We start from the raw sequence: 23,297 nt of genomic DNA on the forward strand, positions 1-23,297 counted from the left end.
TATATATATATATATATATATATATATATATATATATATATATATATATATATATATATATATATATATATATATATTAATTCTTCTTTGACCAAGTAGAATACTCAGTCACCTTGGATATATGTATAGATATATAATTTTATTTATTTTGCGTTGTATGTACAGTTACAGACACTAGAGGTATCACAGTTAAGGACATGACAAATAGTTCTAACAGAGCTAAATAATGAGATGCCATGTCCTGCCTCCAAGTCTTGGATAAACCTTACCTCAATGCATTTTAAGAGGACAATATAGGGCTTACCACTTCGCAAGAATGCATCTAAAAACTCCCAAGCTTGAATATTATTTGTATAACAATTAAGCAAAACATGCTTATTGTATAATGAATACGTACATACTGGCATGGCATGACATTTTGATTTAAACAGTGTAAAAAAGTAAAATGCTTTACTAATTTCCGTTTGAATACAACTCCGGAATCTCTGTCTGGTATACGTATACAAAACTACATCTCAGAATTTGTAAAAATTTGTTCTTGGGATGTAAATTTTTTGTACAGAGTATTAAAAAATATACACTAAAAAAATAAAAAATTCCTTTCAAGAATTAGAAGTTCTTACGAAACAAATGTTTTGTTTCGAAGAATTAAAAGTTTACTCATGAAAAAGAAATGTTTCCTTTCAAGAATTAAAAGTTCGTTCTTTGGAAGGAAAGGTCTTGTTCAAAGAATTAAAAGTTTACTCTCGAAAAATAAAAGCTTCCTTTCAAGAATTCAAAGTTCATTCTTTGGAAAGTAAAGTTTTGTTCAAAGAATTAAAAGTGTATGCTTTAGAAGGAAAAGTTGACCAAAGAATTAAGATTTTGTATTGTCACCTGGGGCCACCGTAGGGACCTCAGTGTCCACGTCTGTCTGAAAAATCTATTAGTCGCGTCATTTTTTTCTGCAAGTCAAAGATTGGTGTCAAAGTCAATTTATATGCCATGACCACAGATTTCAGCATTCGCGGCGAGCAAATGCAGCGCCCTCAGTGTAAGAATCCGAGATAACAAGAAGTCTCGTAAATCACGAGACTTAATAATAGGGAGACAAGAGAACAAGATGGCGACCGGTCGGGTGTTTCTGGTTACAGTGCTCTGCACCTTGGCGTCAAAATATGTGTCTGCTTCCGACATCTTTGATCAAATACTAGACGACGTTTCACCATGTGTCGAAGTCTGCGAGAATACTTACCCACTTCATACATATCCTAAGGTGTGTAGTTTTTAACGAGAAATATGTACCGTTTGTTGATTATGTCATTGTGTTATATGACTTGCACTGCTAGCTGCACAGGGTTGTTGTCAATATGAAAACAAATGAAGGTCGCACAAAAATCCAAATTATTGATAGAAATTGGATGACAGTTCATAAAATTTACTTGATCACCTAGATCTCGGACTTGCGTTGTACTCAGGAATGAGATTGTGACGTATTTTATTTCCTTCATCCTTCAAGTAGTTACCAAAGCGAATTATAAATTAATGTAACCAGCGGCGTAGGCCACCGGATTATGTGTGTTGTTTTGGTTTCGCACTTTCAAGGTCCGGTGTGTATGTTGCTGTTGGTATGTTTACATGTGTGTTATCCTCGACATGCCCATGGTAGATTACAGTGTATGACTATTCATCAACTGAAAATTAATATACATGCAGTATGCGATAGTGAATGGGTTATGTTTAGTTTATGTAATCAGGGTGGTGATGACCGAACAGCAAATACATTTCACATCTACATCTATACATTCTGGGGTGAATTTCTCTCCAGCGTCTATGCTTCACACCATAGAATGGTAGAAATAGTTTACACGGGCTGCTACTGCACTGTTCTGTTTTTATCTTGGATTGTCTTATATTCAAACTATGTTTTGATTGTTGTCAGGATCCCCTGTTACAAAGTACATGTGTATGTGTTATTATAGCTGAAACCCAGTGAAAAGTGCAGGCATCTTTGTACTTTTACTTGTGAAATTTATGTCAGCATATTATTGTGAAAACTCCAACCAGCCATATCAAATCAAAATACTGTGCTTCGGCCCATGAAGTTGAAATATTTCATGGCAAAAAAAGTGGTGCACTTTCTGAAGCAGCCAATAGTAACACTAACAGCACACAGGCTTTGATATTATTGAATTGTGGCAATAATATGATTTGAAAATAACATGATTTATACAGATTACATGTATACATGTACAATGTACATATAAATAAATATTTTACAGTGGGTCATCAGTTTTCACGTTTCTGATTTATCACGAGCAAAAAAAAACTGTGTTTGTTGTCACTCTAAAAACAGTATTATTACATGTGGGCTCGATTTCTACAATCTCTCACTCCACCGTATGGTCAAATGGCTTTCGTTAGCATGACATTCCACTCTTACTATTGACAGCAGTACTTAAATGCTATTGGAGAGTTGATGTATAAACATGGTAATGTTATCGTGTTCTCATGTGAGCTACATGTACTTAAGTCTGGAGGTTGAGTTTATAGTAAACTGAATGAAGCAACCAATTACAAAAATGTACATGTACAACTGCCTGTCAGTTTGTGATAGATTACTACTGACAAACGCTGTTCACCCTTTCCCCAGCAGATTTCACTAGATTAATAGACTTTGTCCATTTGACTATACATGGAGAGAGATTGTAGAAAACAAGCTCATGTGTATAGACTATCATCTATCCCTCTGTCATTCTTAGTAATCAGTGTGTCCTCTAAAGAAATACATGTAGATGTGTACACACATTTTGTTGGAGGTCAAAAATGTTAAAAATTGTTTTTTTTTGTGTGTGCGAGTACATGTACATGTACAAATTTTGTTGCAATACAGATTGCTGTGTCAGGGCTTGTGTACGTAGAATACCCTCTAAGCCAATTTGACGTGCCACTGATGCACACAATTTCTAGTGATGCACCAAAAGTTTCTGTTCCCTAGTCTTACTACAATGTATGTGGTGACTCACAAGAAATGCCAGTTTTTCTCATTTTGACTCACACCAACAAAATTTGACTATCATTAGTGGGCACACTGACTGTGGTACATGGTACATGATGAAGTAAAGGACTGGGTTCCAAAACAGGTTTTATTAATTAAAAACTTCCAACGTTTCACTCCTATGCAGAGGATCTGTATCAGGGAAATTGGATTTAGCAGAAAAAAAGGCTGTAGGTGACTACACAGACGAATAAAATAACCCACCAGAGATTAGATTCTCCTTGAGTTGATTTGTAAACTTCAATATAAATTATGATATTCTAAACATGGAGATAAAGCTAATCTATTGACGAGGTTGCTAAAGTAATGGTTATTTTAGTTTGATGACCACTACATTTACATATAGTTACCTTGGATCGTACCACAAAACAACTTCTCATTCATTATATGTTTTTTGAAAGGGTAAGATAACGATGGTGAAAGTGTTTCATACATGTATGTGCACATTTAATTCTATACATATATATCCAGTGTACCCTCTCATGATAGCCGAATTTTGTTGTTGTGAGTCAAAATCAGAAAAACTGACATCTCTTGTGAGTCACAACATACATTGTACATGTAGTAAGAGATAGGGGAACGCCAAATTTTGATGCGTCACTAGAAATTGTTTGAGTCAGTGGTGTATCAAATTGGCATTACATGTATATACACATACACAGAACACACTGCACATATCAGCCATAACTTATAAAGACTAGATTTTATATTGTACACATTTAATTATTTCATGTCCATCTTTCTGCTGAAAACCATAGAAAATATATTCATGTCAGTAATTTCATGGTATACAAATTTTATGATCATCATCATATAAAGAAAAAATGACCAAATAGTGAAAACAAACACTTAGAATTGGCAGTTAAAAATAATAGATTGTCAAATGTGTAGATTTAGTGTGACAGATGTGTATTACATGTGTATAAATTAAAATTCCATTTGAATCAATGTTGTTACTGTTTTCATCATCATATACGCCATCTCACAACACAAGCTGATACCGTTTTAATCCTTGGTGTTATTACAGGCAGAAAACCTATTTGCATGCAAGAGAGGATGTCGTATGTTTTCTATCATGGAGTTTGTGGAAGACACAGATAATTTCAATGATACATGTCGTCATTGTAATGCAGGTGATTTATTCTTTCTTGTGTCACTCAATATCTGTTGAAGATTTGATTTACAATATTAAAACAAACAGTCCCAGTAAATGTGTTATCTCAGACCTTTACATGTACAAAATAACTAGTACATGTATATATGTTGAAGCACCTCATTCCTAATGCAATGAAAATCATAAACCATGAAACAAAATGTCACTTGGCTCAACAAAAAACTCACTAACATCGCTACAGTTTTTTGTCTGGCTAGACAAAATATCTCTTTGATGTGGTAAATCTTCTTTTCTGGCTCAACAAATATCTGATTAATATTTCCACATGTTATCTGAATTACAATTGATACATTTTAGTCAATTGACTCTCAAAAATATCAAAGAATTTTGCAATAATCTCCTAAGATAATGTAGCTCATGCAAAGAAAGTAAGAATATTGCAATTTGGTGAAGATGTTTGTTGCGCCAGATGGTTGAAAAATGCAGATGATAAAATGTAACAATGTAACAATGTTAATGAGATTTTTTGTTGAGCCAGGTGATGTTTTGTGTCAGGGTTTGTGGTTTTCATTGTTAAATATACAAATTACCTGTGCAATATTTAAATAACAAGTTTTCAGATATTACAGAAAATGAACATTATGGCATCAGCCATGATTTATTGAGTAAAAATGTACCAAAGAAATTGAAACCATGTCTCTATTATTAGAGGCTCGTTAAGAATGTTGTCGTAAAACAGGCCGGGGTTTGCAAGGATGATCTCTATTGTCAAATCCCTTTGTGTATAATTTAATTACCAAGTCTTCCCCATCTTTATCATATTGTGGAGTTGTCTCAGAAAAACATCTACTACTAAATAGATTTCACTAGAAAATTAACCTTCGTTGCACACTGGAGACACATATTTTGTTTGGTGAACATAACTCTGCTAATATTTTTCATATCCATTCTGCTGAATCGGAAAATACCCCCCGACAAAACTGCGACATATTATTATACTTGACAGATATGGCTGTATAAGCACAAGTTGATAATAGACTGTCAAATGTTTCATGAGTAGTGCTCAACAGACATCATCGACAGCAATGAATCACACAAATTTCGTGTAGAACTCTTTTGTGAACGTAATCCATTCTGCCAAATCAGTAAATACACTCGGAAAAAACTCAGTATTATATTAGTACATGATGTATGCATTTTATACGCTGATGTAAAGACGCACTTCAGATTAGTGGCAAAAAGCGTTGTCTGGCAGAGAATCAGATACATAGAAGAAATTAAATCCGAACAAAAGAATAACCTCATAATCCCTTAGGCTGAACTGATATGAAAACACTTGTGAGGTGACTCAGCATTGGAACATACAACTACGTACCTCAACTAATTTTAAAGTATAATTATTGACTTCCCCAATTATTGACCATTTTCTGCACATGTACATGTAGATTATCAATACAAATATTCATTTATAGTCAAAATAGTGTTAGTCAATATCTAGAATTATTAATACTCAAATGGTTTAGTTTGTACATTATTTTTATCAAAATATGATATTAAGAATCAGATACATAATTGTATTAAAACTGGTTTGGAATTTAGTGTTATACATGTACCTGTAACTATTTAAACTCACATCAATTGTTGACAATGAATGGGCCTTATTCTGTATTTACATACAGTGGACTTTATAGTCAGTTTTTGCCTATTGATATACAAATGAACAAATGCACAAGGTACATTTTGTATACATTGTTTATTTTTTAGATCTATTTTTAACATACATACATGTATGAATGGCTCTGTGTATGTGAAAATAATGCATTGTAAAATAACTTTTGTACCCTGTATTTTCAGGAAATTTTCCATATGTTTATTTGCATATAGAGTATTTATCCTCACATAGTATTTCAGTTGATTTTCAGTTTGTTCATTGTGTTAATATTTTGTTTAGATTCAAGGCTGATTATGTCTACTGAGAGAAATTATAATATGAGATGTTTTATTTTATTTTTTGCTCACAGCCTGTAAGGAAGCATATAGCCAAACAAGCACTAACTATGCCTGTAACCTAGGATGCCAGAGTCAAGTACCATTTGCACAGAAAAGACAAGAGGTGGTAAGGACAAAAGTTAGTTATCCAATAATGCTTTCTGTGTGTGGTAGCTATGACATGTCAGTGATCGATCACAATGGTGCTTGGATTCTGGTGAAGTTACTGATTGTAATACACAGACATACATGTACATGTAGACAATGGCATACTCACATTATCAGACATACATGTTTAACACATGTTTACATTCACACCACATGTATGTGTGTACGTACACCAGATATACATTTGTATCAACACATATCCAGACTTTCACACTCCTGTATTCACACATCCACACATAAATGGAGACACATTCATTAAATGTGTACACTTATCTATCTTTTAAACTTTAGAGGTCCACTGTGGAATTAGGATTAAAATGTACGTAATGTAACACAGTTGTCTAACAGTAAAGATGGTCTACTAGTCTAGAACAAAAGAACATAATCCTTATGGCTTTATTGATAATTATAGGGTAATGTTCAAATGGAAATTCATCTGTGTTGGTAAACCATAGTATTCAATTTGAACTTTTGTTCCAAACACAACTAGAAAATTTACCTGAAATTTTCGACTGTACACTTCAGTCTTTGTCAACAGATTGACCCACTATTCAGCACACGTGACCTTACAGGACACGTGAGCCTAATAAGGGGTCAAAGGTGCCTGGAAGTTTGTATCGTCCCCCGTCTCTGTTTAGTGATGGTTTGAGTGCTCGGATGTAAATAGCTTCTTTCACTCCCCGTTCAAAATATCTGGTTTCAGTGTCCAGTATCTTCACTTCATTTATGTTAACCGAGTGACCGGGTGATTCAATGTGGATGTGTTGGGAGACCTCTGATGTGCTGGAACTAGGTCTTCTGTGTTCCAAAAATCTGGTCTTGAGTGATCTCTCAGTTTCCCCGATATATGAATCTTTGCATTGGCCTGTGTTGGTCTGGCCCTGGCAAGGAATTTGGTACACTACTCCACATACATGTTCCTTTTTAGTCTTGTCCTTTGGAGACACCAATAATTGCCGCAAGGTTTTAGTGGGCTTGATGCAGGTGTTTATACCGTAAGCAGTAAAGATTCTTTTTAGTGCCTCTGAAGTGTCCTTGATGTAAGGTAGGACCACTAAACCCTTACTTGGTTGTTCCTTCTTACGGATGGTCTTTGACTTTTGAGGCTGGATGACTGTGGCTTTATCTACTGCCCACTTTGGGTATCCACACCTATACAGTGCCTGGTTGATGTGAGTCTTTTCTTCTTCACGATCTGAGTTGTAGGTAATCACCGTATCTGCTCTGTGATGAAGCGTCCGGATCACACCTAGTTTGTGCTGTAAAGGGTGGTTAGAGTAAAAATTGAGGTACTGGTCTGTATGGGTGGGTTTGCGGTAGATTTTAGTTTTTAAAGAGCCATCATCCTGAATAACTGTGGTCGTATCTAGGAAAGCCAGAGACCTATCCTGTTCTTCCTCGGTGGTAAACTTGATGTCTGGGTCAAGACTGTTAAGATGGTCAGTGAATTCTTGAGAGTGACACTTTTTAAGTTTTGTGTGCGTGTCGTCCACGTATCTGTACCACCATAATGGAGGATGGGGGGCTGTTTCTATGGCGCGGAGTTCTAATTGCTCCATGTACAGATTGCATACTATGGGGGAAACAGGTGACCCCATAGCTGCACCATGAATTTGTTGGAAGAACACACAATCATAAACAAAATAAGTGCACTTCAGACAAACACTGAGTAGCTTAACCACTTGGCTGGGTGATAAACTGGTTCGCTGGTTAAGGGTGGTGTCCTCCTGTAGTCTATGTAATATCACATCCAATGCTTTGTCAATAGGTACTGAGGTGAACAAAGCAGTTACATCATAAGAACGTAACTCCTCATCAGGTTCAACCCTTTCCTTCTTGATAGCATCTGCAAATTGTTGGGAGTTGACGACGTGATGTTTAGACTTGCCAACCAGTGGAGATAGAATACCAGCCAGAAATTTAGCACAGTTGTACGTTATGGATCCTACACTGCTGACAATGGGACGAAGTATAGTATTCAAATTGAATACTATAGGGTAATGTGATAACCCAGGATTGAATGTGTACCTATTATACACATACAGATGTGTACTTGCTTGTATTAAAATCAACTAATATATACATATTATATATACATTGGGTATAGACACAAATAAAAGACATGCCTATAATGAAATTGTACATTTACCTTTGTGATGTTGACGCTTTACATTGGAATAGAGAACTTTGTAAACAATATCCTTGGAATCTGTCTACAGCAGTGGAAACCAAGCTGTCAGCTACATGTAACTAAGATAAACACAAACTAAAACTATTGTTGCAACAGTGGAAACCAAGCCATCGGCTACATGTAACTATGGATGTATTAGGAAATGTAACTAAGATAAACACAAACTAAAACTGTCTTTGTGACATGTTGATATAAGCTATTGAATGGATGTTAGTTTGTTTCTTGGTATCTGCAATAGCTGTTTACCTGATGTTAGAGGGTCAAAATAAGAAGGTCGACTTATTATCAGATGCAGTAGTAGTACATGTGAAGCGCATGGAGCAACAGTTATGGTGTTGACCAAGATGTCAAATGTTTGTTATTTTTATGATACATGTACACCTAGGCAGTAATATTGTATTTTAGTTACCGAGAATTGCACTCACTGGAGTAATAGTAAAGGTACCTTATTGAAATCTAGTTTTTGAAGCGACTACGTACATGTACATGTAGCTTTTGTCTGAATCACTCAGATGTCATCAGCGTAATGATGTTATGTACTCTCTGTACTAACTAATACTGATGATATCGGACTGTGACCTTAGAGTGTACATTTTGGGATATTCCCTTGATTACAGGTTGATTATATCCACACAACAAAGCCACTGCTATCACACACTTACTAGTCTACCACATTGAACAACAATAGTTTCAGTTTATGTCTCACTAAGTAAGCTGAAAAACTCAGTTTCCACAGTAGTACAGTATGTACTGGTCATGTTCACAAATGTAGTTAACAATTGGTAATATTTCTATACATTAATCATACATATTACAGTAATCCCATTATATGTAAAACAGCATGCATTTTATATTGTGTAGAGTTTGTGGTATGTAAAGAGTGATGGCTACTGTTTTCTTCTTTGCCATTTTTATCCATGCTAGTTTCTTTGTTTACCATTCCAGCTTGCAAATGAACCACCAAGAATTCATTACCTAGAGCCCCTTGTAATGGTTCGTCACTTCTATAATAATTTTATGGACAATGCCAGAAGTTATGCATCCTGGTCATGGTCAATGTATGTAGAATCTGATGATGGCAAAGTGTACATGTTCCAATCACAACCTGAATTTTTCACACTGAATCCTTGGAACGACAAATCAAATTTTGGTAAGTGTACATGTAAGCAGAGTTTCTGGATGTAAGTGTATATGTAAACAGAGTTTCTGGATGTAAGTGTACATGTAAGCAGAGTTTCTGGATGTAAGTGTACATGTAAACAGAGTTACTGGATGTAAGTGTACATGTAAACAGAGTTACTGGATGTAAGTGTACATGTAAACAGAGTTACTGGATGTAAGTGTACATGTAAACAGAGTTTCTGGGTGTAAGTGTACATGTAAACAGAGTTTCTGGATGTAAGTGTACATGTAAGCAGAGTTTCTGGATGTAAGTGTACATGTAAACAGAGTTTCTGGATGTAAGTGTACATGTAAACAGAGTTTCTGGATGTAAGTGTACATGTAAACAGAGTTTCTGGATGTAAGTGTACATGTAAACAGAGTTTCTGGATGTAAGTGTATATGTAAGCAGAGTTTCTGGATGTAAATGTATATGTAAGCAGAGTTTCTGGATGTAAGTGTACATGTAAACAGAGTTTCTGGATGTAAGTGTATATGTAAGCAGAGTTTCTGGATGTAAGTGTACATGTAAGCAGAGTTCCTGGGTGTAAGTGTACATGTAAACAGAGTTTCTGGATGTAAGTGTACATGTAAACAGAGTTTCTGGATGTAAGTGTATATGTAAACAGAGTTTCTGGGTGTAAGTGTACATGTAAACAGAGTTCCTGGATGTAAGTGTACATGTAAACAGAGTTTCTGGATGTAAGTGTACATGTAAACAGAGTTTCTGGATGTAAGTGTACATGTAAACAGAGTTTCTGGATGTAAGTGTATATGTAAACAGAGTTTCTGGATGTAAGTGTACATGTAAGCAGAGTTTCTGAATGTAAGTGTATATGTAAACAGAGTTTCTGGATGTAAGTGTACAAGTAAACAGAGTTTCTGGATGTAAGTATACAAGTAAACAGAGTTTCTGGATGTAAGTGTACAAGTAAACAGAGTTTCTGGGTGTAAGTGTATATGTAAGCAGAGTTTCTGGATGTAAGTGTACATGTAAACAGAGTTTCTGGATGTAAGTGTATATGTAAGCAGAGTTTCTGGATGTAAGTGTACATGTAAACAGAGTTTCTGGATGTAAGTGTATATGTAAGCAGAGTTTCTGGGTGTAAGTGTACATGTAAACAGAGTTTCTGGGTGTAAGTGTACATGTAAACAGAGTTTCTGGATGTAAGTGTATATGTAAGCAGAGTTTCTGGGTGTAAGTGTATATGTAAGCAGAGTTTCTGGATGTAAGTGTACATGTAAACAGAGTTTCTGGGTGTAAGTGTATATGTAAGCAGAGTTTCTGGGTGTAAGTGTACATGTAAACAGAGTTTCTGGATGTAAGTGTATATGTAAACAGAGTTTCTGGATGTAAGTGTACATGTAAACAGAGTTTCTGGATGTAAGTGTACATGTAAACAGAGTTTCTGGATGTAAGTGTACATGTAAACAGAGTTTCTGGGTGTAAGTGTACATGTAAACAGAGTTTCTGGATGTAAGTGTACATGTAAACAGAGTTTCTGGATGTAAGTGTACAAGTAAACAGAGTTTCTGGATGTAAGTGTACATGTAAACAGAGTTTCTGGATGTAAGTGTACATGTAAACAGAGTTTCTGGATGTAAGTGTACATGTAAGCAGAGTTTCTGGATGTAAGTGTATATGTAAGCAGAGTTTCTGGATGTAAGTGTATATGTAAGCAGAGTTTCTGGATGTAAGTGTATATGTAAGCAGAGTTTCTGGGTGTAAGTGTACATGTAAACAGAGTTTCTGGATGTAAGTGTACATGTAAACAGAGTTTCTGGATGTAAGTGTATATGTAAACAGAGTTTCTGGGTGTAAGTGTACATGTAAACAGAGTTTCTGGATGTAAGTGTACATGTAAACAGAGTTTCTGGGTGTAAGTGTACATGTAAACAGAGTTTCTGGGTGTAAGTGTACATGTAAACAGAGTTTCTGGATGTAAGTGTACATGTAAACAGAGTTTCTGGGTGTAAGTGTACATGTAAACAGAGTTTCTGGATGTAAGTGTACATGTAAACAGAGTTTCTGGGTGTAAGTGTATATGTAAACAGAGTTCCTGGGTGTAAGTGTACATGTAAACAGAGTTTCTGGGTGTAAGTGTATATGTAAACAGAGTTTCTGGGTGTAAGTGTACATGTAAACAGAGTTTCTGGATGTAAGTGTACATGTAAACAGAGTTTCTGGATGTAAGTGTACATGTAAACAGAGTTTCTGGATGTAAGTGTACATGTAAGCAGAGTTTCTGGATGTAAGTGTACATGTAAACAGAGTTTCTGGGTGTAAGTGTATATGTAAACAGAGTTTCTGGATGTAAGTGTACATGTAAGCAGAGTTTCTGGGTGTAAGTGTATATGTAAACAGAGTTTCTGGGTGTAAGTGTATATGTAAACAGAGTTTCTGGATGTAAGTGTACATGTAAACAGAGTTTCTGGGTGTAAGTGTATATGTAAACAGAGTTTCTGGATGTAAGTGTACATGTAAACAGAGTTTCTGGATGTAAGTGTACATGTAAACAGAGTTTCTGGGTGTAAGTGTACATGTAAACAGAGTTTCTGGATGTAAGTGTACATGTAAACAGAGTTTCTGGGTGTAAGTGTATATGTAAACAGAGTTTCTGGATGTAAGTGTACATGTAAACAGAGTTTCTGGGTGTAAGTGTACATGTAAACAGAGTTTCTGGATGTAAGTGTACATGTAAGCAGAGTTTCTGGATGTAAGTGTACATGTAAACAGAGTTTCTGGATGTAAGTGTACATGTAAGCAGAGTTTCTGGATGTAAGTGTACATGTAAGCAGAGTTCCTGGGTGTAAGTGTATATGTAAGCAGAGTTTCTGGATGTAAGTGTACATGTAAACAGAGTTTCTGGATGTAAGTGTATATGTAAACAGAGTTTCTGGATGTAAGTGTATATGTAAGCAGAGTTTCTGGATGTAAGTGTACATGTAAACAGAGTTTCTGGATGTAAGTGTACAAGTAAACAGAGTTTCTGGATGTAAGTGTACATGTAAGCAGAGTTTCTGGATGTAAGTGTACAAGTAAGCAGAGTTTCTGGATGTAAGTGTACAAGTAAGCAGAGTTTCTGGATGTAAGTGTACATGTAAGCAGAGTTTCTGGATGTAAGTGTACAAGTAAACAGAGTTTCTGGATGTAAGTGTACAAGTAAGCAGAGTTTCTGGATGTAAGTGTATATGTAAGCAGAGTTTCTGGATGTAAGTGTATATGTAAGCAGAGTTTCTGGGTGTAAGTGTACATGTAAACAGAGTTTCTGGATGTAAGTGTACATGTAAACAGAGTTTCTGGATGTAAGTGTATATGTAAACAGAGTTTCTGGATGTAAGTGTACATGTAAACAGAGTTTCTGGATGTAAGTGTACATGTAAACAGAGTTTCTGGGTGTAAGTGTATATGTAAACAGAGTTTCTGGATGTAAGTGTACATGTAAGCAGAGTTTCTGGATGTAAGTGTACATGTAAACAGAGTTTCTGGATGTAAGTGTACATGTAAACAGAGTTTCTGGATGTAAGTGTATATGTAAACAGAGTTTCTGGATGTAAGTGTATATGTAAGCAGAGTTTCTGGATGTAAATGTACATGTAAACAGAGTTTCTGGATGTAAGTGTACATGTAAACAGAGTTTCTGGATGTAAGTGTACAAGTAAACAGAGTTTCTGGATGTAAGTGTACAAGTAAACAGAGTTTCTGGATGTAAGTGTACATGTAAACAGAGTTTCTGGATGTAAGTGTACATGTAAACAGAGTTTCTGGATGTAAGTGTACATGTAAACAGAGTTTCTGGATGTAAGTGTACATGTAAACAGAGTTTCTGGGTGTAAGTGTACATGTAAACAGAGTTTCTGGATGTAAGTGTATATGTAAACAGAGTTTCTGGATGTAAGTGTATATGTAAGCAGAGTTTCTGGATGTAAATGTACATGTAAACAGAGTTCCTGGGTGTAAGTGTACATGTAAACAGAGTTCCATATATCCAGGTTGTTGAAATGCTGCATTTTCAACCTACATGTTTGGCTTCAAATTATTCTTAAATTTCTCTCCAGGACTTCGTAGAGTAGTGGGTTTGACTTTTTATTTCACCAAATAATTAGGGGTATCCCCATCCTTTATAGAGTAGTGGGTTCCACCCTATGATTTCACCTAATAATCAGGGGTATCCCATCCTTTATAGAGAGGTGGGTTCCATCCTATGATTTCACCTAATAATCAGGGTTCTACCCAGGCCTTTATAGAGTAGTGGGTTCCACCCTATGATTTCACCTAATAATCAGGGTTCTACCCAGGCCTTCAGAGAGTAGTGGGTTCCACCCTATGATTTCACCTAATAATCAGGGTTCTACCCAGGCCTTTATAGAGTAGTGGGTTCCACCCTATGATTTCACTTAATAATCAGGGTTCTCACTAGGTCTTTATAGAGTAGTGGGTTCCACCCTATGATTTCACCTAATAATCAGGGTTCTACCCAGGCCTTTATAGAGTAGTGGGTTCCACCCTATGATTTCACCTAATAATCAGGGTTCTACCCAGGCCTTTATAGAGTAGTGGGTTCCACCCTATGATTTCACCTAATAATCAGGGTTCTACCCAGGCCTTTATAGAGTAGTGGGTTCCACCCTATGATTTCACCTAATAATCAGGGTTCTACCCAGGCCTTTATAGAGTAGTGGGTTCCACCCTATGATTTCACCTAATAATCAGGGTTCTACCCAGGCCTTTATAGAGTAGTGGGTTCCACCCTATGATTTCACCTAATAATCAGGGTTCTACCCAGGCCTTTATAGAGTAGTGGGTTCCACCCTATGATTTCACCTAATAATCAGGGTTCTACCCAGGCCTTTATAGAGTAGTGGGTTCCACCCTATGATTTCACCTAATAATCAGGGTTCTACCCAGGCCTTTATAGAGTAGTGGGTTCAACCCTATGGTTTCACCTAATAATCAGGGTTCTACCCAGACCTTTATAGAGTAGTGGGTTCCACCCTATGATTTCACCTAATAATCAGGGTTCTACCCAGGCCTTTATAGAGTAGTGGGTTCCACCCTATGATTTCACTTAATAATCAGGGTTCTACCCAGGACTTTATAGAGTAGTGGGTTCCACCCTATGATTTCACCTAATAATCAGGGTTCTACCCAGGACTTTATAGAGTAGTGGGTTCCACCCTATGATTTCACCTAATAATCAGGGTTCTACCCAGGACTTTATAGAGTAGTGGGTTCAACCCTATGATTTCACCTAATAATCAGGGTTCTACCCAGGACTTTATAGAGTAGTGGGTTCCACCCTATGATTTCACCTAATAATCAGGGTTCTACCCAGGACTTTATAGAGTAGTGGGTTCCACCCTATGGTTTCACTTAATAATCAGGGTTCTACCTAGGCCTTTATAGAGTAGTGGGTTCCACCCTATGGTTTCACTTAATAATCAGGGTTCTACCCAGACCTTTATAGAGTAGTGGGTTCCATCCTATGATTTCACTTAATAATCAGGGTTCTACCCAGACCTTTATAGAGTAGTGGGTTCCATCCTATGGTTTCACCTAATAATCAGGGTTCTACCCAGACCTTTATAGAGTAGTGGGTTCCATCCTATGATTTCACTTAATAATCAGGGTTCTACCCAGACCTTTATAGAGTAGTGGGTTCCATCCTATGGTTTCACCTAATAATCAGGGTTCTACCCAGGCCTTTATAGAGTAGTGGGTTCCATCCTATGATTTCACTTAATAATCAGGGTTCTACCCAGACCTTTATAGAGTAGTGGGTTCCATCCTATGGTTTCACCTAATAATCAGGGTTCTACCCAGGCCTTTATAGAGTAGTGGGTTCCATCCTATGGTTTCACCTAATAATCAGGGTTCTCCCCAGGCCTTTATAGAGTAGTGGGTTCCATCCTATGGTTTCACCTAATAATCAGGGTTCTACCCAGACCTTTATAGAGTAGTGGGTTCCACCCTATGGTTTCACCTGATAATCAGGGTTCTACTCAGACCTTTATAGAGTAGTGGGTTCCACCCTATGATTTCACTTAATAATCAGGGTTCTACCCAGGACTTTATAGAGTAGTGGGTTCCACCCTATGGTTTCACCTAATAATCAGGGTTCTACTCAGACCTTTATAGAGTAGTGGGTTCCACCCTATGATTTCACTTAATAATCAGAGTTCTACCCAGGACTTTATAGAGTAGTGGGTTCCATCCTATGATTTCACTTAATAATCAGGGTTCTACCCAGGACTTTATAGAGTAGTGGGTTCCACCCTATGATTTCACTTAATAATCAGGGTTCTACCCAGGACTTTATAGAGTAGTGGGTTCCACCCTATGATTTCACTTAATAATCAGGGTTCTACCCAGGCCTTTATAGAGTAGTGGGTTCCACCCTATGATTTCACTTAATAATCAGGGTTCTACCCAGGACTTTATAGAGTAGTGGGTTCCACCCTATGATTTCACTTAATAATCAGGGTTCTACCCAGGCCTTTATAGAGTAGTGGGTTCCACCCTATGATTTCACTTAATAATCAGGGTTCTACCCAGGACTTTATAGAGTAGTGGGTTCCACCCTATGATTTCACCTAATAATCAGGGTTCTACCCAGGCCTTTATAGAGTAGTGGGTTCCACCCTATGATTTCACCTAATAATCAGGGTTCTACCCAGGCCTTTATAGAGTAGTGGGTTCCACCCTATGGTTTCACCTAATAATCAGGGTTCTACCCAGGCCTTTATAGAGTAGTGGGTTCCACCCTATGATTTCACCTAATAATCAGGGTTCTACCCAGGCCTTTATAGAGTAGTGGGTTCCACCCTATGGTTTCACCTAATAATCAGGGTTCTACCCAGGCCTTTATAGAGTAGTGGGTTCCACCCTATGATTTCACTTAATAATCAGGGTTCTACCCAGGACTTTATAGAGTAGTGGGTTCCACCCTATGATTTCACCTAATAATCAGGGTTCTACCCAGGCCTTTATAGAGTAGTGGGTTCCACCCTATGGTTTCACCTGATAATCAGGGTTCTACTCAGACCTTTATAGAGTAGTGGGTTCCACCCTATGATTTCACTTAATAATCAGGGTTCTACCCAGGACTTTATAGAGTAGTGGGTTCCACCCTATGGTTTCACCTAATAATCAGGGTTCTACCCAGGCCTTTATAGAGTAGTGGGTTCCATCCTATGGTTTCACCTAATAATCAGGGTTCTACCCAGGCCTTTATAGAGTAGTGGGTTCCACCCTATGGTTTCACCTAATAATCAGGGTTCTTTAACTTCTAGCTTGACCCATAGACTACAATGATTTCACCTAATAACCAGTCTTCTTCCATGCCATTATCACATAAATATGTGCAAATCTTCACCTGTGTGACATCAAACACAGCGGATTAAAAACCCATATCACCCCTGTTCTACCGAACTATCTTTTCTATCTACTGTTTTGAGTGTTCCTGCTTATCCTACGCTATGATCAAGTTATCGTAATAATTATGTGCTTTCAAAACGTAAATGCACACATTATGTTACATATATCGTTGGGTGGCGTGAGTTTGATACATAGAGGGACTTTTATTTTTATTTTTATAAATTTTATTCTATCTAAAAATCAAGTAGTTTATCGAAGTAGCAGCTGGCAAGCTTACTTCTGATTTTCCGTCTAGCTCAGAGCTCCGAACTTACACTTCCCCAGCAAATATGAAAATGACAGAACAAAAGTTGTATTCAGACAAATTCTACTTACATTTTAAACTAAATTTGATATTACATGTACATTGCAAGGTTATAACCGATAATTTTGGTTGAGAAACCACAGCACAGTATGACTGGTACCGTGTAGGTAAGGTTGACCTCGCGACAGGTCACAAGATTACATAATTTGCATAGCTGTCGGGCGCCATTTTTTAATATGAGATGAAGAATATAGTGTGATGAAACGATGCAGTATTCGTAAAATACGATTTAAAATTTTAGAAAAATATAGAGGAATACTTAGTTATGTGATAAATATATAATTCCATGAAATCAATGTTAGTTTTATGTCATAATGCTCCTCGTATGATTCCGCAGACTTCAAATTCTTGCCTACTGGCTCAAATTTGTATTAGTCTGAGGAATCATACTCCGAGCATTATGACGTAAAACTAACATTGATTTCATATAAGTATACTATAGTGGTCTGTAAATCCACACTTTGATTTCTGTAAATATAAAACAAGCATGCCATTTCTATGTTTACTATATTTTGTTTTGCAAATATTGTCTAACTTTTAGTGTTTAGCTGTACTGAAAATATTCCAGACATAGCAAAACGTGATGATGTAGAGGAATTTATTCACAAAAACAAGAAATTTATGCATATGTTTTTTTAGAACAAATGTGTCTGTAATTTGAAATTGCACGCAAACTGAAAAAAAATCATACATTTCTGAAATGAATTGCAAGTGTCAGAAGCTAAATATCTTAATTATGAATATAATGGATCAAGTTTTAAATGAAAAAATTGAGTACTTATATTTAGTAAAGCCAGCAGTGACTTGTATTTTGCAGTTAATAATATGCTATTAATATGAAATCTATTTATAAACAGTGTTATGATAAACATAGTATTTGGGATGATGAAGGGTCAGTAGAGTCTGACCTTGAGGCTCTAGATAATGAATATAATGAAAGGAAATTTGTTTGTTGATTGAATTTTGATGACAACAGGGTGAGTCTATAGGGGTATATGATGTGCGCATCACTAAAAGTAGACTTTAAAGTAATTAAATTGATATACAGTTGTATATAGCTTAACCTTACCAACTGTGAATCATCTGGTTAATTTTTACAAAATATTTGTCTCAGAAATTATAAATCTTAAACTATTGCTGTGAATTTTTTGAAAAATCAAACCTTTTCTCAGTTACTCTATAAAATAAGTTATGGGTACATATTATTGTTAAATGAGCACAAAATGATATCAAAATTTAGCCATTTTGATTCCAAGATGGCTGCCAAATACTACTGTTAACGACAGAACTGCCCTATATAAAGAGGATTATGGCTAATCTATGTAAATGCTGGAAAACTCAAACTGCTAGCTTCTGGGTCTTGTTTTCAGCATTTTTTCTGTGCTCCGAGAAACACACAGGTCATGTATCATGTACAAATTGTTTGTGAATGTCGTAGGATGGTAACTTGATTCACAAATTAGTTGAAAATCAGTCTGTTTGTTTCATAGAATGAAAAAACCTTTCCAAATGAGGCAAATTCCCCTACAAACAGCTGTTTAGATTGTGTGTCAGTCAGGATTATTCAAATATGCGGCATTTGCATGTGAAAAACCCAGATATAGGGAATGTTTATATTTTGGTGATTACTTGCCAGTGAGTCATCACAAGTTCTCCACCTCCAAACATACAGTCAGTCATATGCAAAATAGGGTCCCAGGCATCGTCAGTTGTATGTTTAAATACTATGGGAAAATAAAAGCTTTTAATTCCCTTGAAAATGAGATAGTCAACCCTATATTTCTTTGATGACTTCAAAAGTACTAAGGAACATGCTTTCACGTGGTAAAGTTTGGAAAGATTTAAAAAAAAATTGATTTTCAGTGAACTTGGGCTGTGATATACATTGATTGTACTACAACATTAAATGTGTCAATCATATTACAGGATCTGACAAGACACTGCGTGACTTTGAGACTAATTTACAAGCTTTGAGAGATGATGAATCTACCATATATCCAGACAAGAGTAAGTCAGCAGCTATGCTGGGACCTGATGCCGATTACAGCAGTGACTGGTTAGCCTGTGTGTCTAAGAAATCAGGACTACCTAGATGGTTACTCAGTGCCACTATTTTCCTCTCATCAATGGCTTTACTATGGCTATGCTGTGCTACTACTGTCACCGCACCTGATCAAAGGGTACCCAAACAGGTAGGATGTGTTTGCTAATCCACAATGCCCAATAAAACTATATCCAAGCAAGGGAAGTTATAATATGGGGCCGCCTGTTTTGGTAGCATACACAAAATATAGAGATACAGGGATCTCCCCACTGTAACTGGAGTCCTGGATAATATTAATATTCATGACTTAATTGATATTTGTAATTTGATTAGCATAACAATACTGAATAAATTTGTGTCCAATTGGAAGAAGTACATTATGCCAAATATGAACAATATTTGTTCTAACACTTGCATAAAATTGTAAAGTATTTTCTTCTGTATATCCCATGTAAATATATTTTCCTTCCATTACTTGCACAGCAAATATTTTTGTTCCTATAGTACTAGTAATATTTCAAAGTATTATCTCCAAAGAAAACAATATTGCAAAATTTGCAGTTGAGTCAATCAATAAAAATTTGAAACATCATGTATGGACTGACCACTGATGGAAAACTATTCAAATGAGTTACTGGCAAGTTGATTGATGTTGCAGTGAGTGTAGACATTGAGAGGTGATGAACTGTAGTGGCAGGTACATTTTCTGACCATCTGGTATCTTTCCGTGATACAGTAAAGTGTATATCAAATACTAATAGAAGTGAAAAGAAACAAAGGGTGCTATATATGACTTCACAGTTGTTTACAGAAGGAACCCAGGCCAGCTTTAAATATCTGTGTTCTCATTGTTTCAATATGGCATTCTTGACACTACAATATTTTACCCACAACTCTCTCTGATTTGTACTGAGCTTAGAACATTTGACTACAAACTGTCAGTCTTGTTCACTCTGTGATAGATGCCACTGTTTATGATCACGTTATTAAAAGTGGGTATTCTTGTAAGTTACCACATAGTTAGGGATAGGGGAACACCAAAAGTTGGCAAGTCACAACATATTAGTGGTGCTTCAAATTGATGTAGAAGGTAAAGAGGTGTACGTTAACTTTATTTTGCTAACAATTCTGTTAATGTTTGATTCCTACAGAAGCTGAGTATTTATGGAGATCTTGAATATTTAAATCAAAGCAAAGACAGACTACCTTATCCAGTGTACATAAAACCAGCCGGTCCAGACGACGATGCAGAACCTCTACCATTGAAGATTGAAATAGATCACACTCAATCAAGAATTTAGACCACATGTTTGGAAACAAAAACAGGGTCCATATATAGTCTGCTAATTCATGGTATTGGTGCCTTGTCAATTTATGACGGGTTTTGTGAAATTCAAGGCAGAATAAAGTGCAGGAAACATTATCAATATTTTTTTTCTCTTTGAAAATTAAGAAATGGGATTTAAGACTTTAATATGGCAAGGATGAATAATATGGTATGACTTGAAACACAACTTTGGAACTAATGTTTGTGATGTTGGCAGTTCATTACATTGCATTCTTTTGTAATATTTCTTTTAGCAGGTAATATGTCATGCATATACATTTTCTTTGGAATCATGAAGTAGATAAAAGAGAAAGAAAAAGAAATTTAAGTAGCAGTAACTTTAACTCTGGTGGCAGTGATGGGATCAATAATTCTTCTTCAAGATATCACGCATATTAGTTTCACTCACAATGTTTTTGGTGGCAGTAGTGGGACCAAATACAAATTTCAGATTTGAAAGATATTGTTTTTGCAAGCTGTATGTTTGGTGCCAGTAGATGGAAAGATCAGCCGTTGTGGGCGCTCTTCTCATCCCTTGAATTCCACAAAGGGAAGGGATGATAAGGACACTCCCAGCTATGTATTTTGACAAGTCTGTGGTGGCAATGGTGGGATTATGTTATTTGTTAACAAAAGTCAGTCATTGTGTGACCAGACAAATAATATCAGTATAACTTATTAGATTTTTGTGGAACTGTATGAGATTCATTTCACTGCTATAAGTGTGTTCCAGATCTCTCCATCAAATATCACTGTCACTGGTGCTACAGTTACTAGTAATAGTGTTACTAATCATTGGCAATTGGAACTCTAACCTATACTCCTATAATCGCTTCTCTGCATGGACATTTTTAAAACTACTAAATTACCCTAAATCATGTAAGGTAACATATAAACTGTAAATAGTGCACTGTGATGCTAGTAGTCTTAGTTTCCTATTATTATTATTATTTACACCTTGAAGTATGTCATACATTTACGCTGTTCCCAAATGCCCTGCAGGATCAAAACAAAAAGCTTCATCAAATGTCACCACTGTTTGGCGAAAGTAGAATCAAATGTTATGTCTGTGACAGTAACTCTACATTCTATGCTATTAATATGAGGATATGTGCTTTTGCGCCTTACCACCTTCTATGTGTTTTGTGTGTTTTCAATGTTGATAATCAGATTGAGGTGAGGGAGGGGGGAAGGGGAGGGGAATATTTGAGGGATTATTGTCTACATTTATTACAGTATATTTTTCAGATACCGAAAGGTGTTATAGGATGTTTATCGTGATAAATTCATACCTACTTACTATAGAACAATTAATATTCTACCACTGCTAAACTTTGGAGTACGGGACATGTTTGAAAGAAATTTGCCAAATTTCAGCAAATGCCACATCATGTATAAAACTTGGTGTCAAACCTTGGTTAGGAACAAATGATTCCTTAGAGAGGGTTGATAGTGGTCAATACACGACAGTGAGGCTGGATGTTTTTTGTAATCATAAACTATGAGAAGTAATCACGTGAATACCGCTCTCACAAAAACAGGATGACGTTTTGGCATGCTGTGAAAAAGCCGAGTAGTTATGCAGGATTTGACCAGAGTTCTACAACAACACCAGCATTCATGTCATGTCCTCTGACAGCATCCTGTCATAGCACATCAGATGTCACAATGAAATGGTACAATTGTACGCCTTTGTCTTAGAACACTTTCATTTCATATAGTATGACATCATTTTGATCACCAAGGAGTCATACATGTATGGATAAGTTATACCGTATTATAGGTTTGAGTCAAAACACAAGACTGGGAAAATGTTGACCTAACATTAAAAGTTATGCGCAATTTTGTTACGATCTGGTTAAGGCATGTACAGAAATGATTCATTGAAGATGTTGAGTAGCGGGAACATGAACACATAGTATTACATTGTAAATGGCTATAAATTTGGTTCATTTGATTGTTGACATGGTGATTGTTGACATGGTGATTGTATGTTCAGAAACACTTGTCATACCATTTCATTTGATATTTTGGGTGTGACAGTATATGATTTGTCCCAATATGATTCAATTGTTGGTAATTATTATCCTTCAGGTCAGCAAATTTTACATCACACTGTTACACTATGTCATATTTGAATGGAGGTAATAAAGCGGGATATTTGGGAATATTGACTTGTGTTTTTTTTTTTTTAGCACAACAACCTCAATGTAGTTGTGCTGCACTGTAGACATGTGTGTGTGTGTGTGTGTGTGTGTGTGTGTCTGTGTCTGTGTCTGTGTCTGTGTCTGTGTCTGTGTGTGTGGATCTAGCTAATTCTAAAAGTAGCCGGTCATAACAAGGTCCATGAATCTATTCACCAATATGGAAAAAGAATTCTTAAAAAAGTAGATGACAAAACCTTTTTGGAAATGGATTGTTCAAGCCAAGGTGATCAGATAAGCATTATTGGATTTAAACTATGGAAATTTCATAAATTAGGGTAGGAAAGCATTGCAATGGAAGCTTGTTATGTATAACATGC

The 23,297-nt window shown here is 36.2% G+C and overlaps 1 protein-coding gene across 1 annotated transcript; it reads left to right on the plus strand.

Annotated features, from left to right (window-relative positions):
• Window positions 1-1,096: 1,096 nt before the first annotated feature.
• Window positions 1,097-22,941, plus strand: LOC144436403 (transmembrane protein 59-like). The gene is made up of 6 exons (XM_078125203.1): window positions 1,097-1,255; window positions 4,065-4,170; window positions 6,173-6,267; window positions 9,445-9,649; window positions 19,329-19,594; window positions 20,598-22,941. The coding sequence occupies exons 1-6, from the start codon at window positions 1,103-1,105 to the stop codon at window positions 20,745-20,747; spliced, it is 975 nt and encodes a 324-aa protein (XP_077981329.1). The 5' UTR covers window positions 1,097-1,102; the 3' UTR covers window positions 20,748-22,941.
• Window positions 22,942-23,297: the final 356 nt, after the last annotated feature.

The sequence above is a fragment of the Glandiceps talaboti genome, chromosome 6 (assembly GCF_964340395.1).
Source record: "Glandiceps talaboti chromosome 6, keGlaTala1.1, whole genome shotgun sequence".
NCBI lineage: Eukaryota > Metazoa > Hemichordata > Enteropneusta > Spengelidae > Glandiceps > Glandiceps talaboti.

What these genes read in the sequence shown, in the direction of transcription:
- LOC144436403 (XM_078125203.1), top strand. Translation starts at nt 1,103, where the DNA reads ATGGCGACCGGTCGGGTGTTTCTGGTTACAGTGCTCTGCACCTTGGCG. An exon ending in CACTTCATACATATCCTAAG is followed by an intron (nt 1,256 to 4,064) that starts GTGTGTAGTTTT and finishes GTGTTATTACAG; the next exon opens with GCAGAAAACCTATTTGCATG. An exon ending in CACAGAAAAGACAAGAGGTG is followed by an intron (nt 6,268 to 9,444) that starts GTAAGGACAAAA and finishes TTACCATTCCAG; the next exon opens with CTTGCAAATGAACCACCAAG.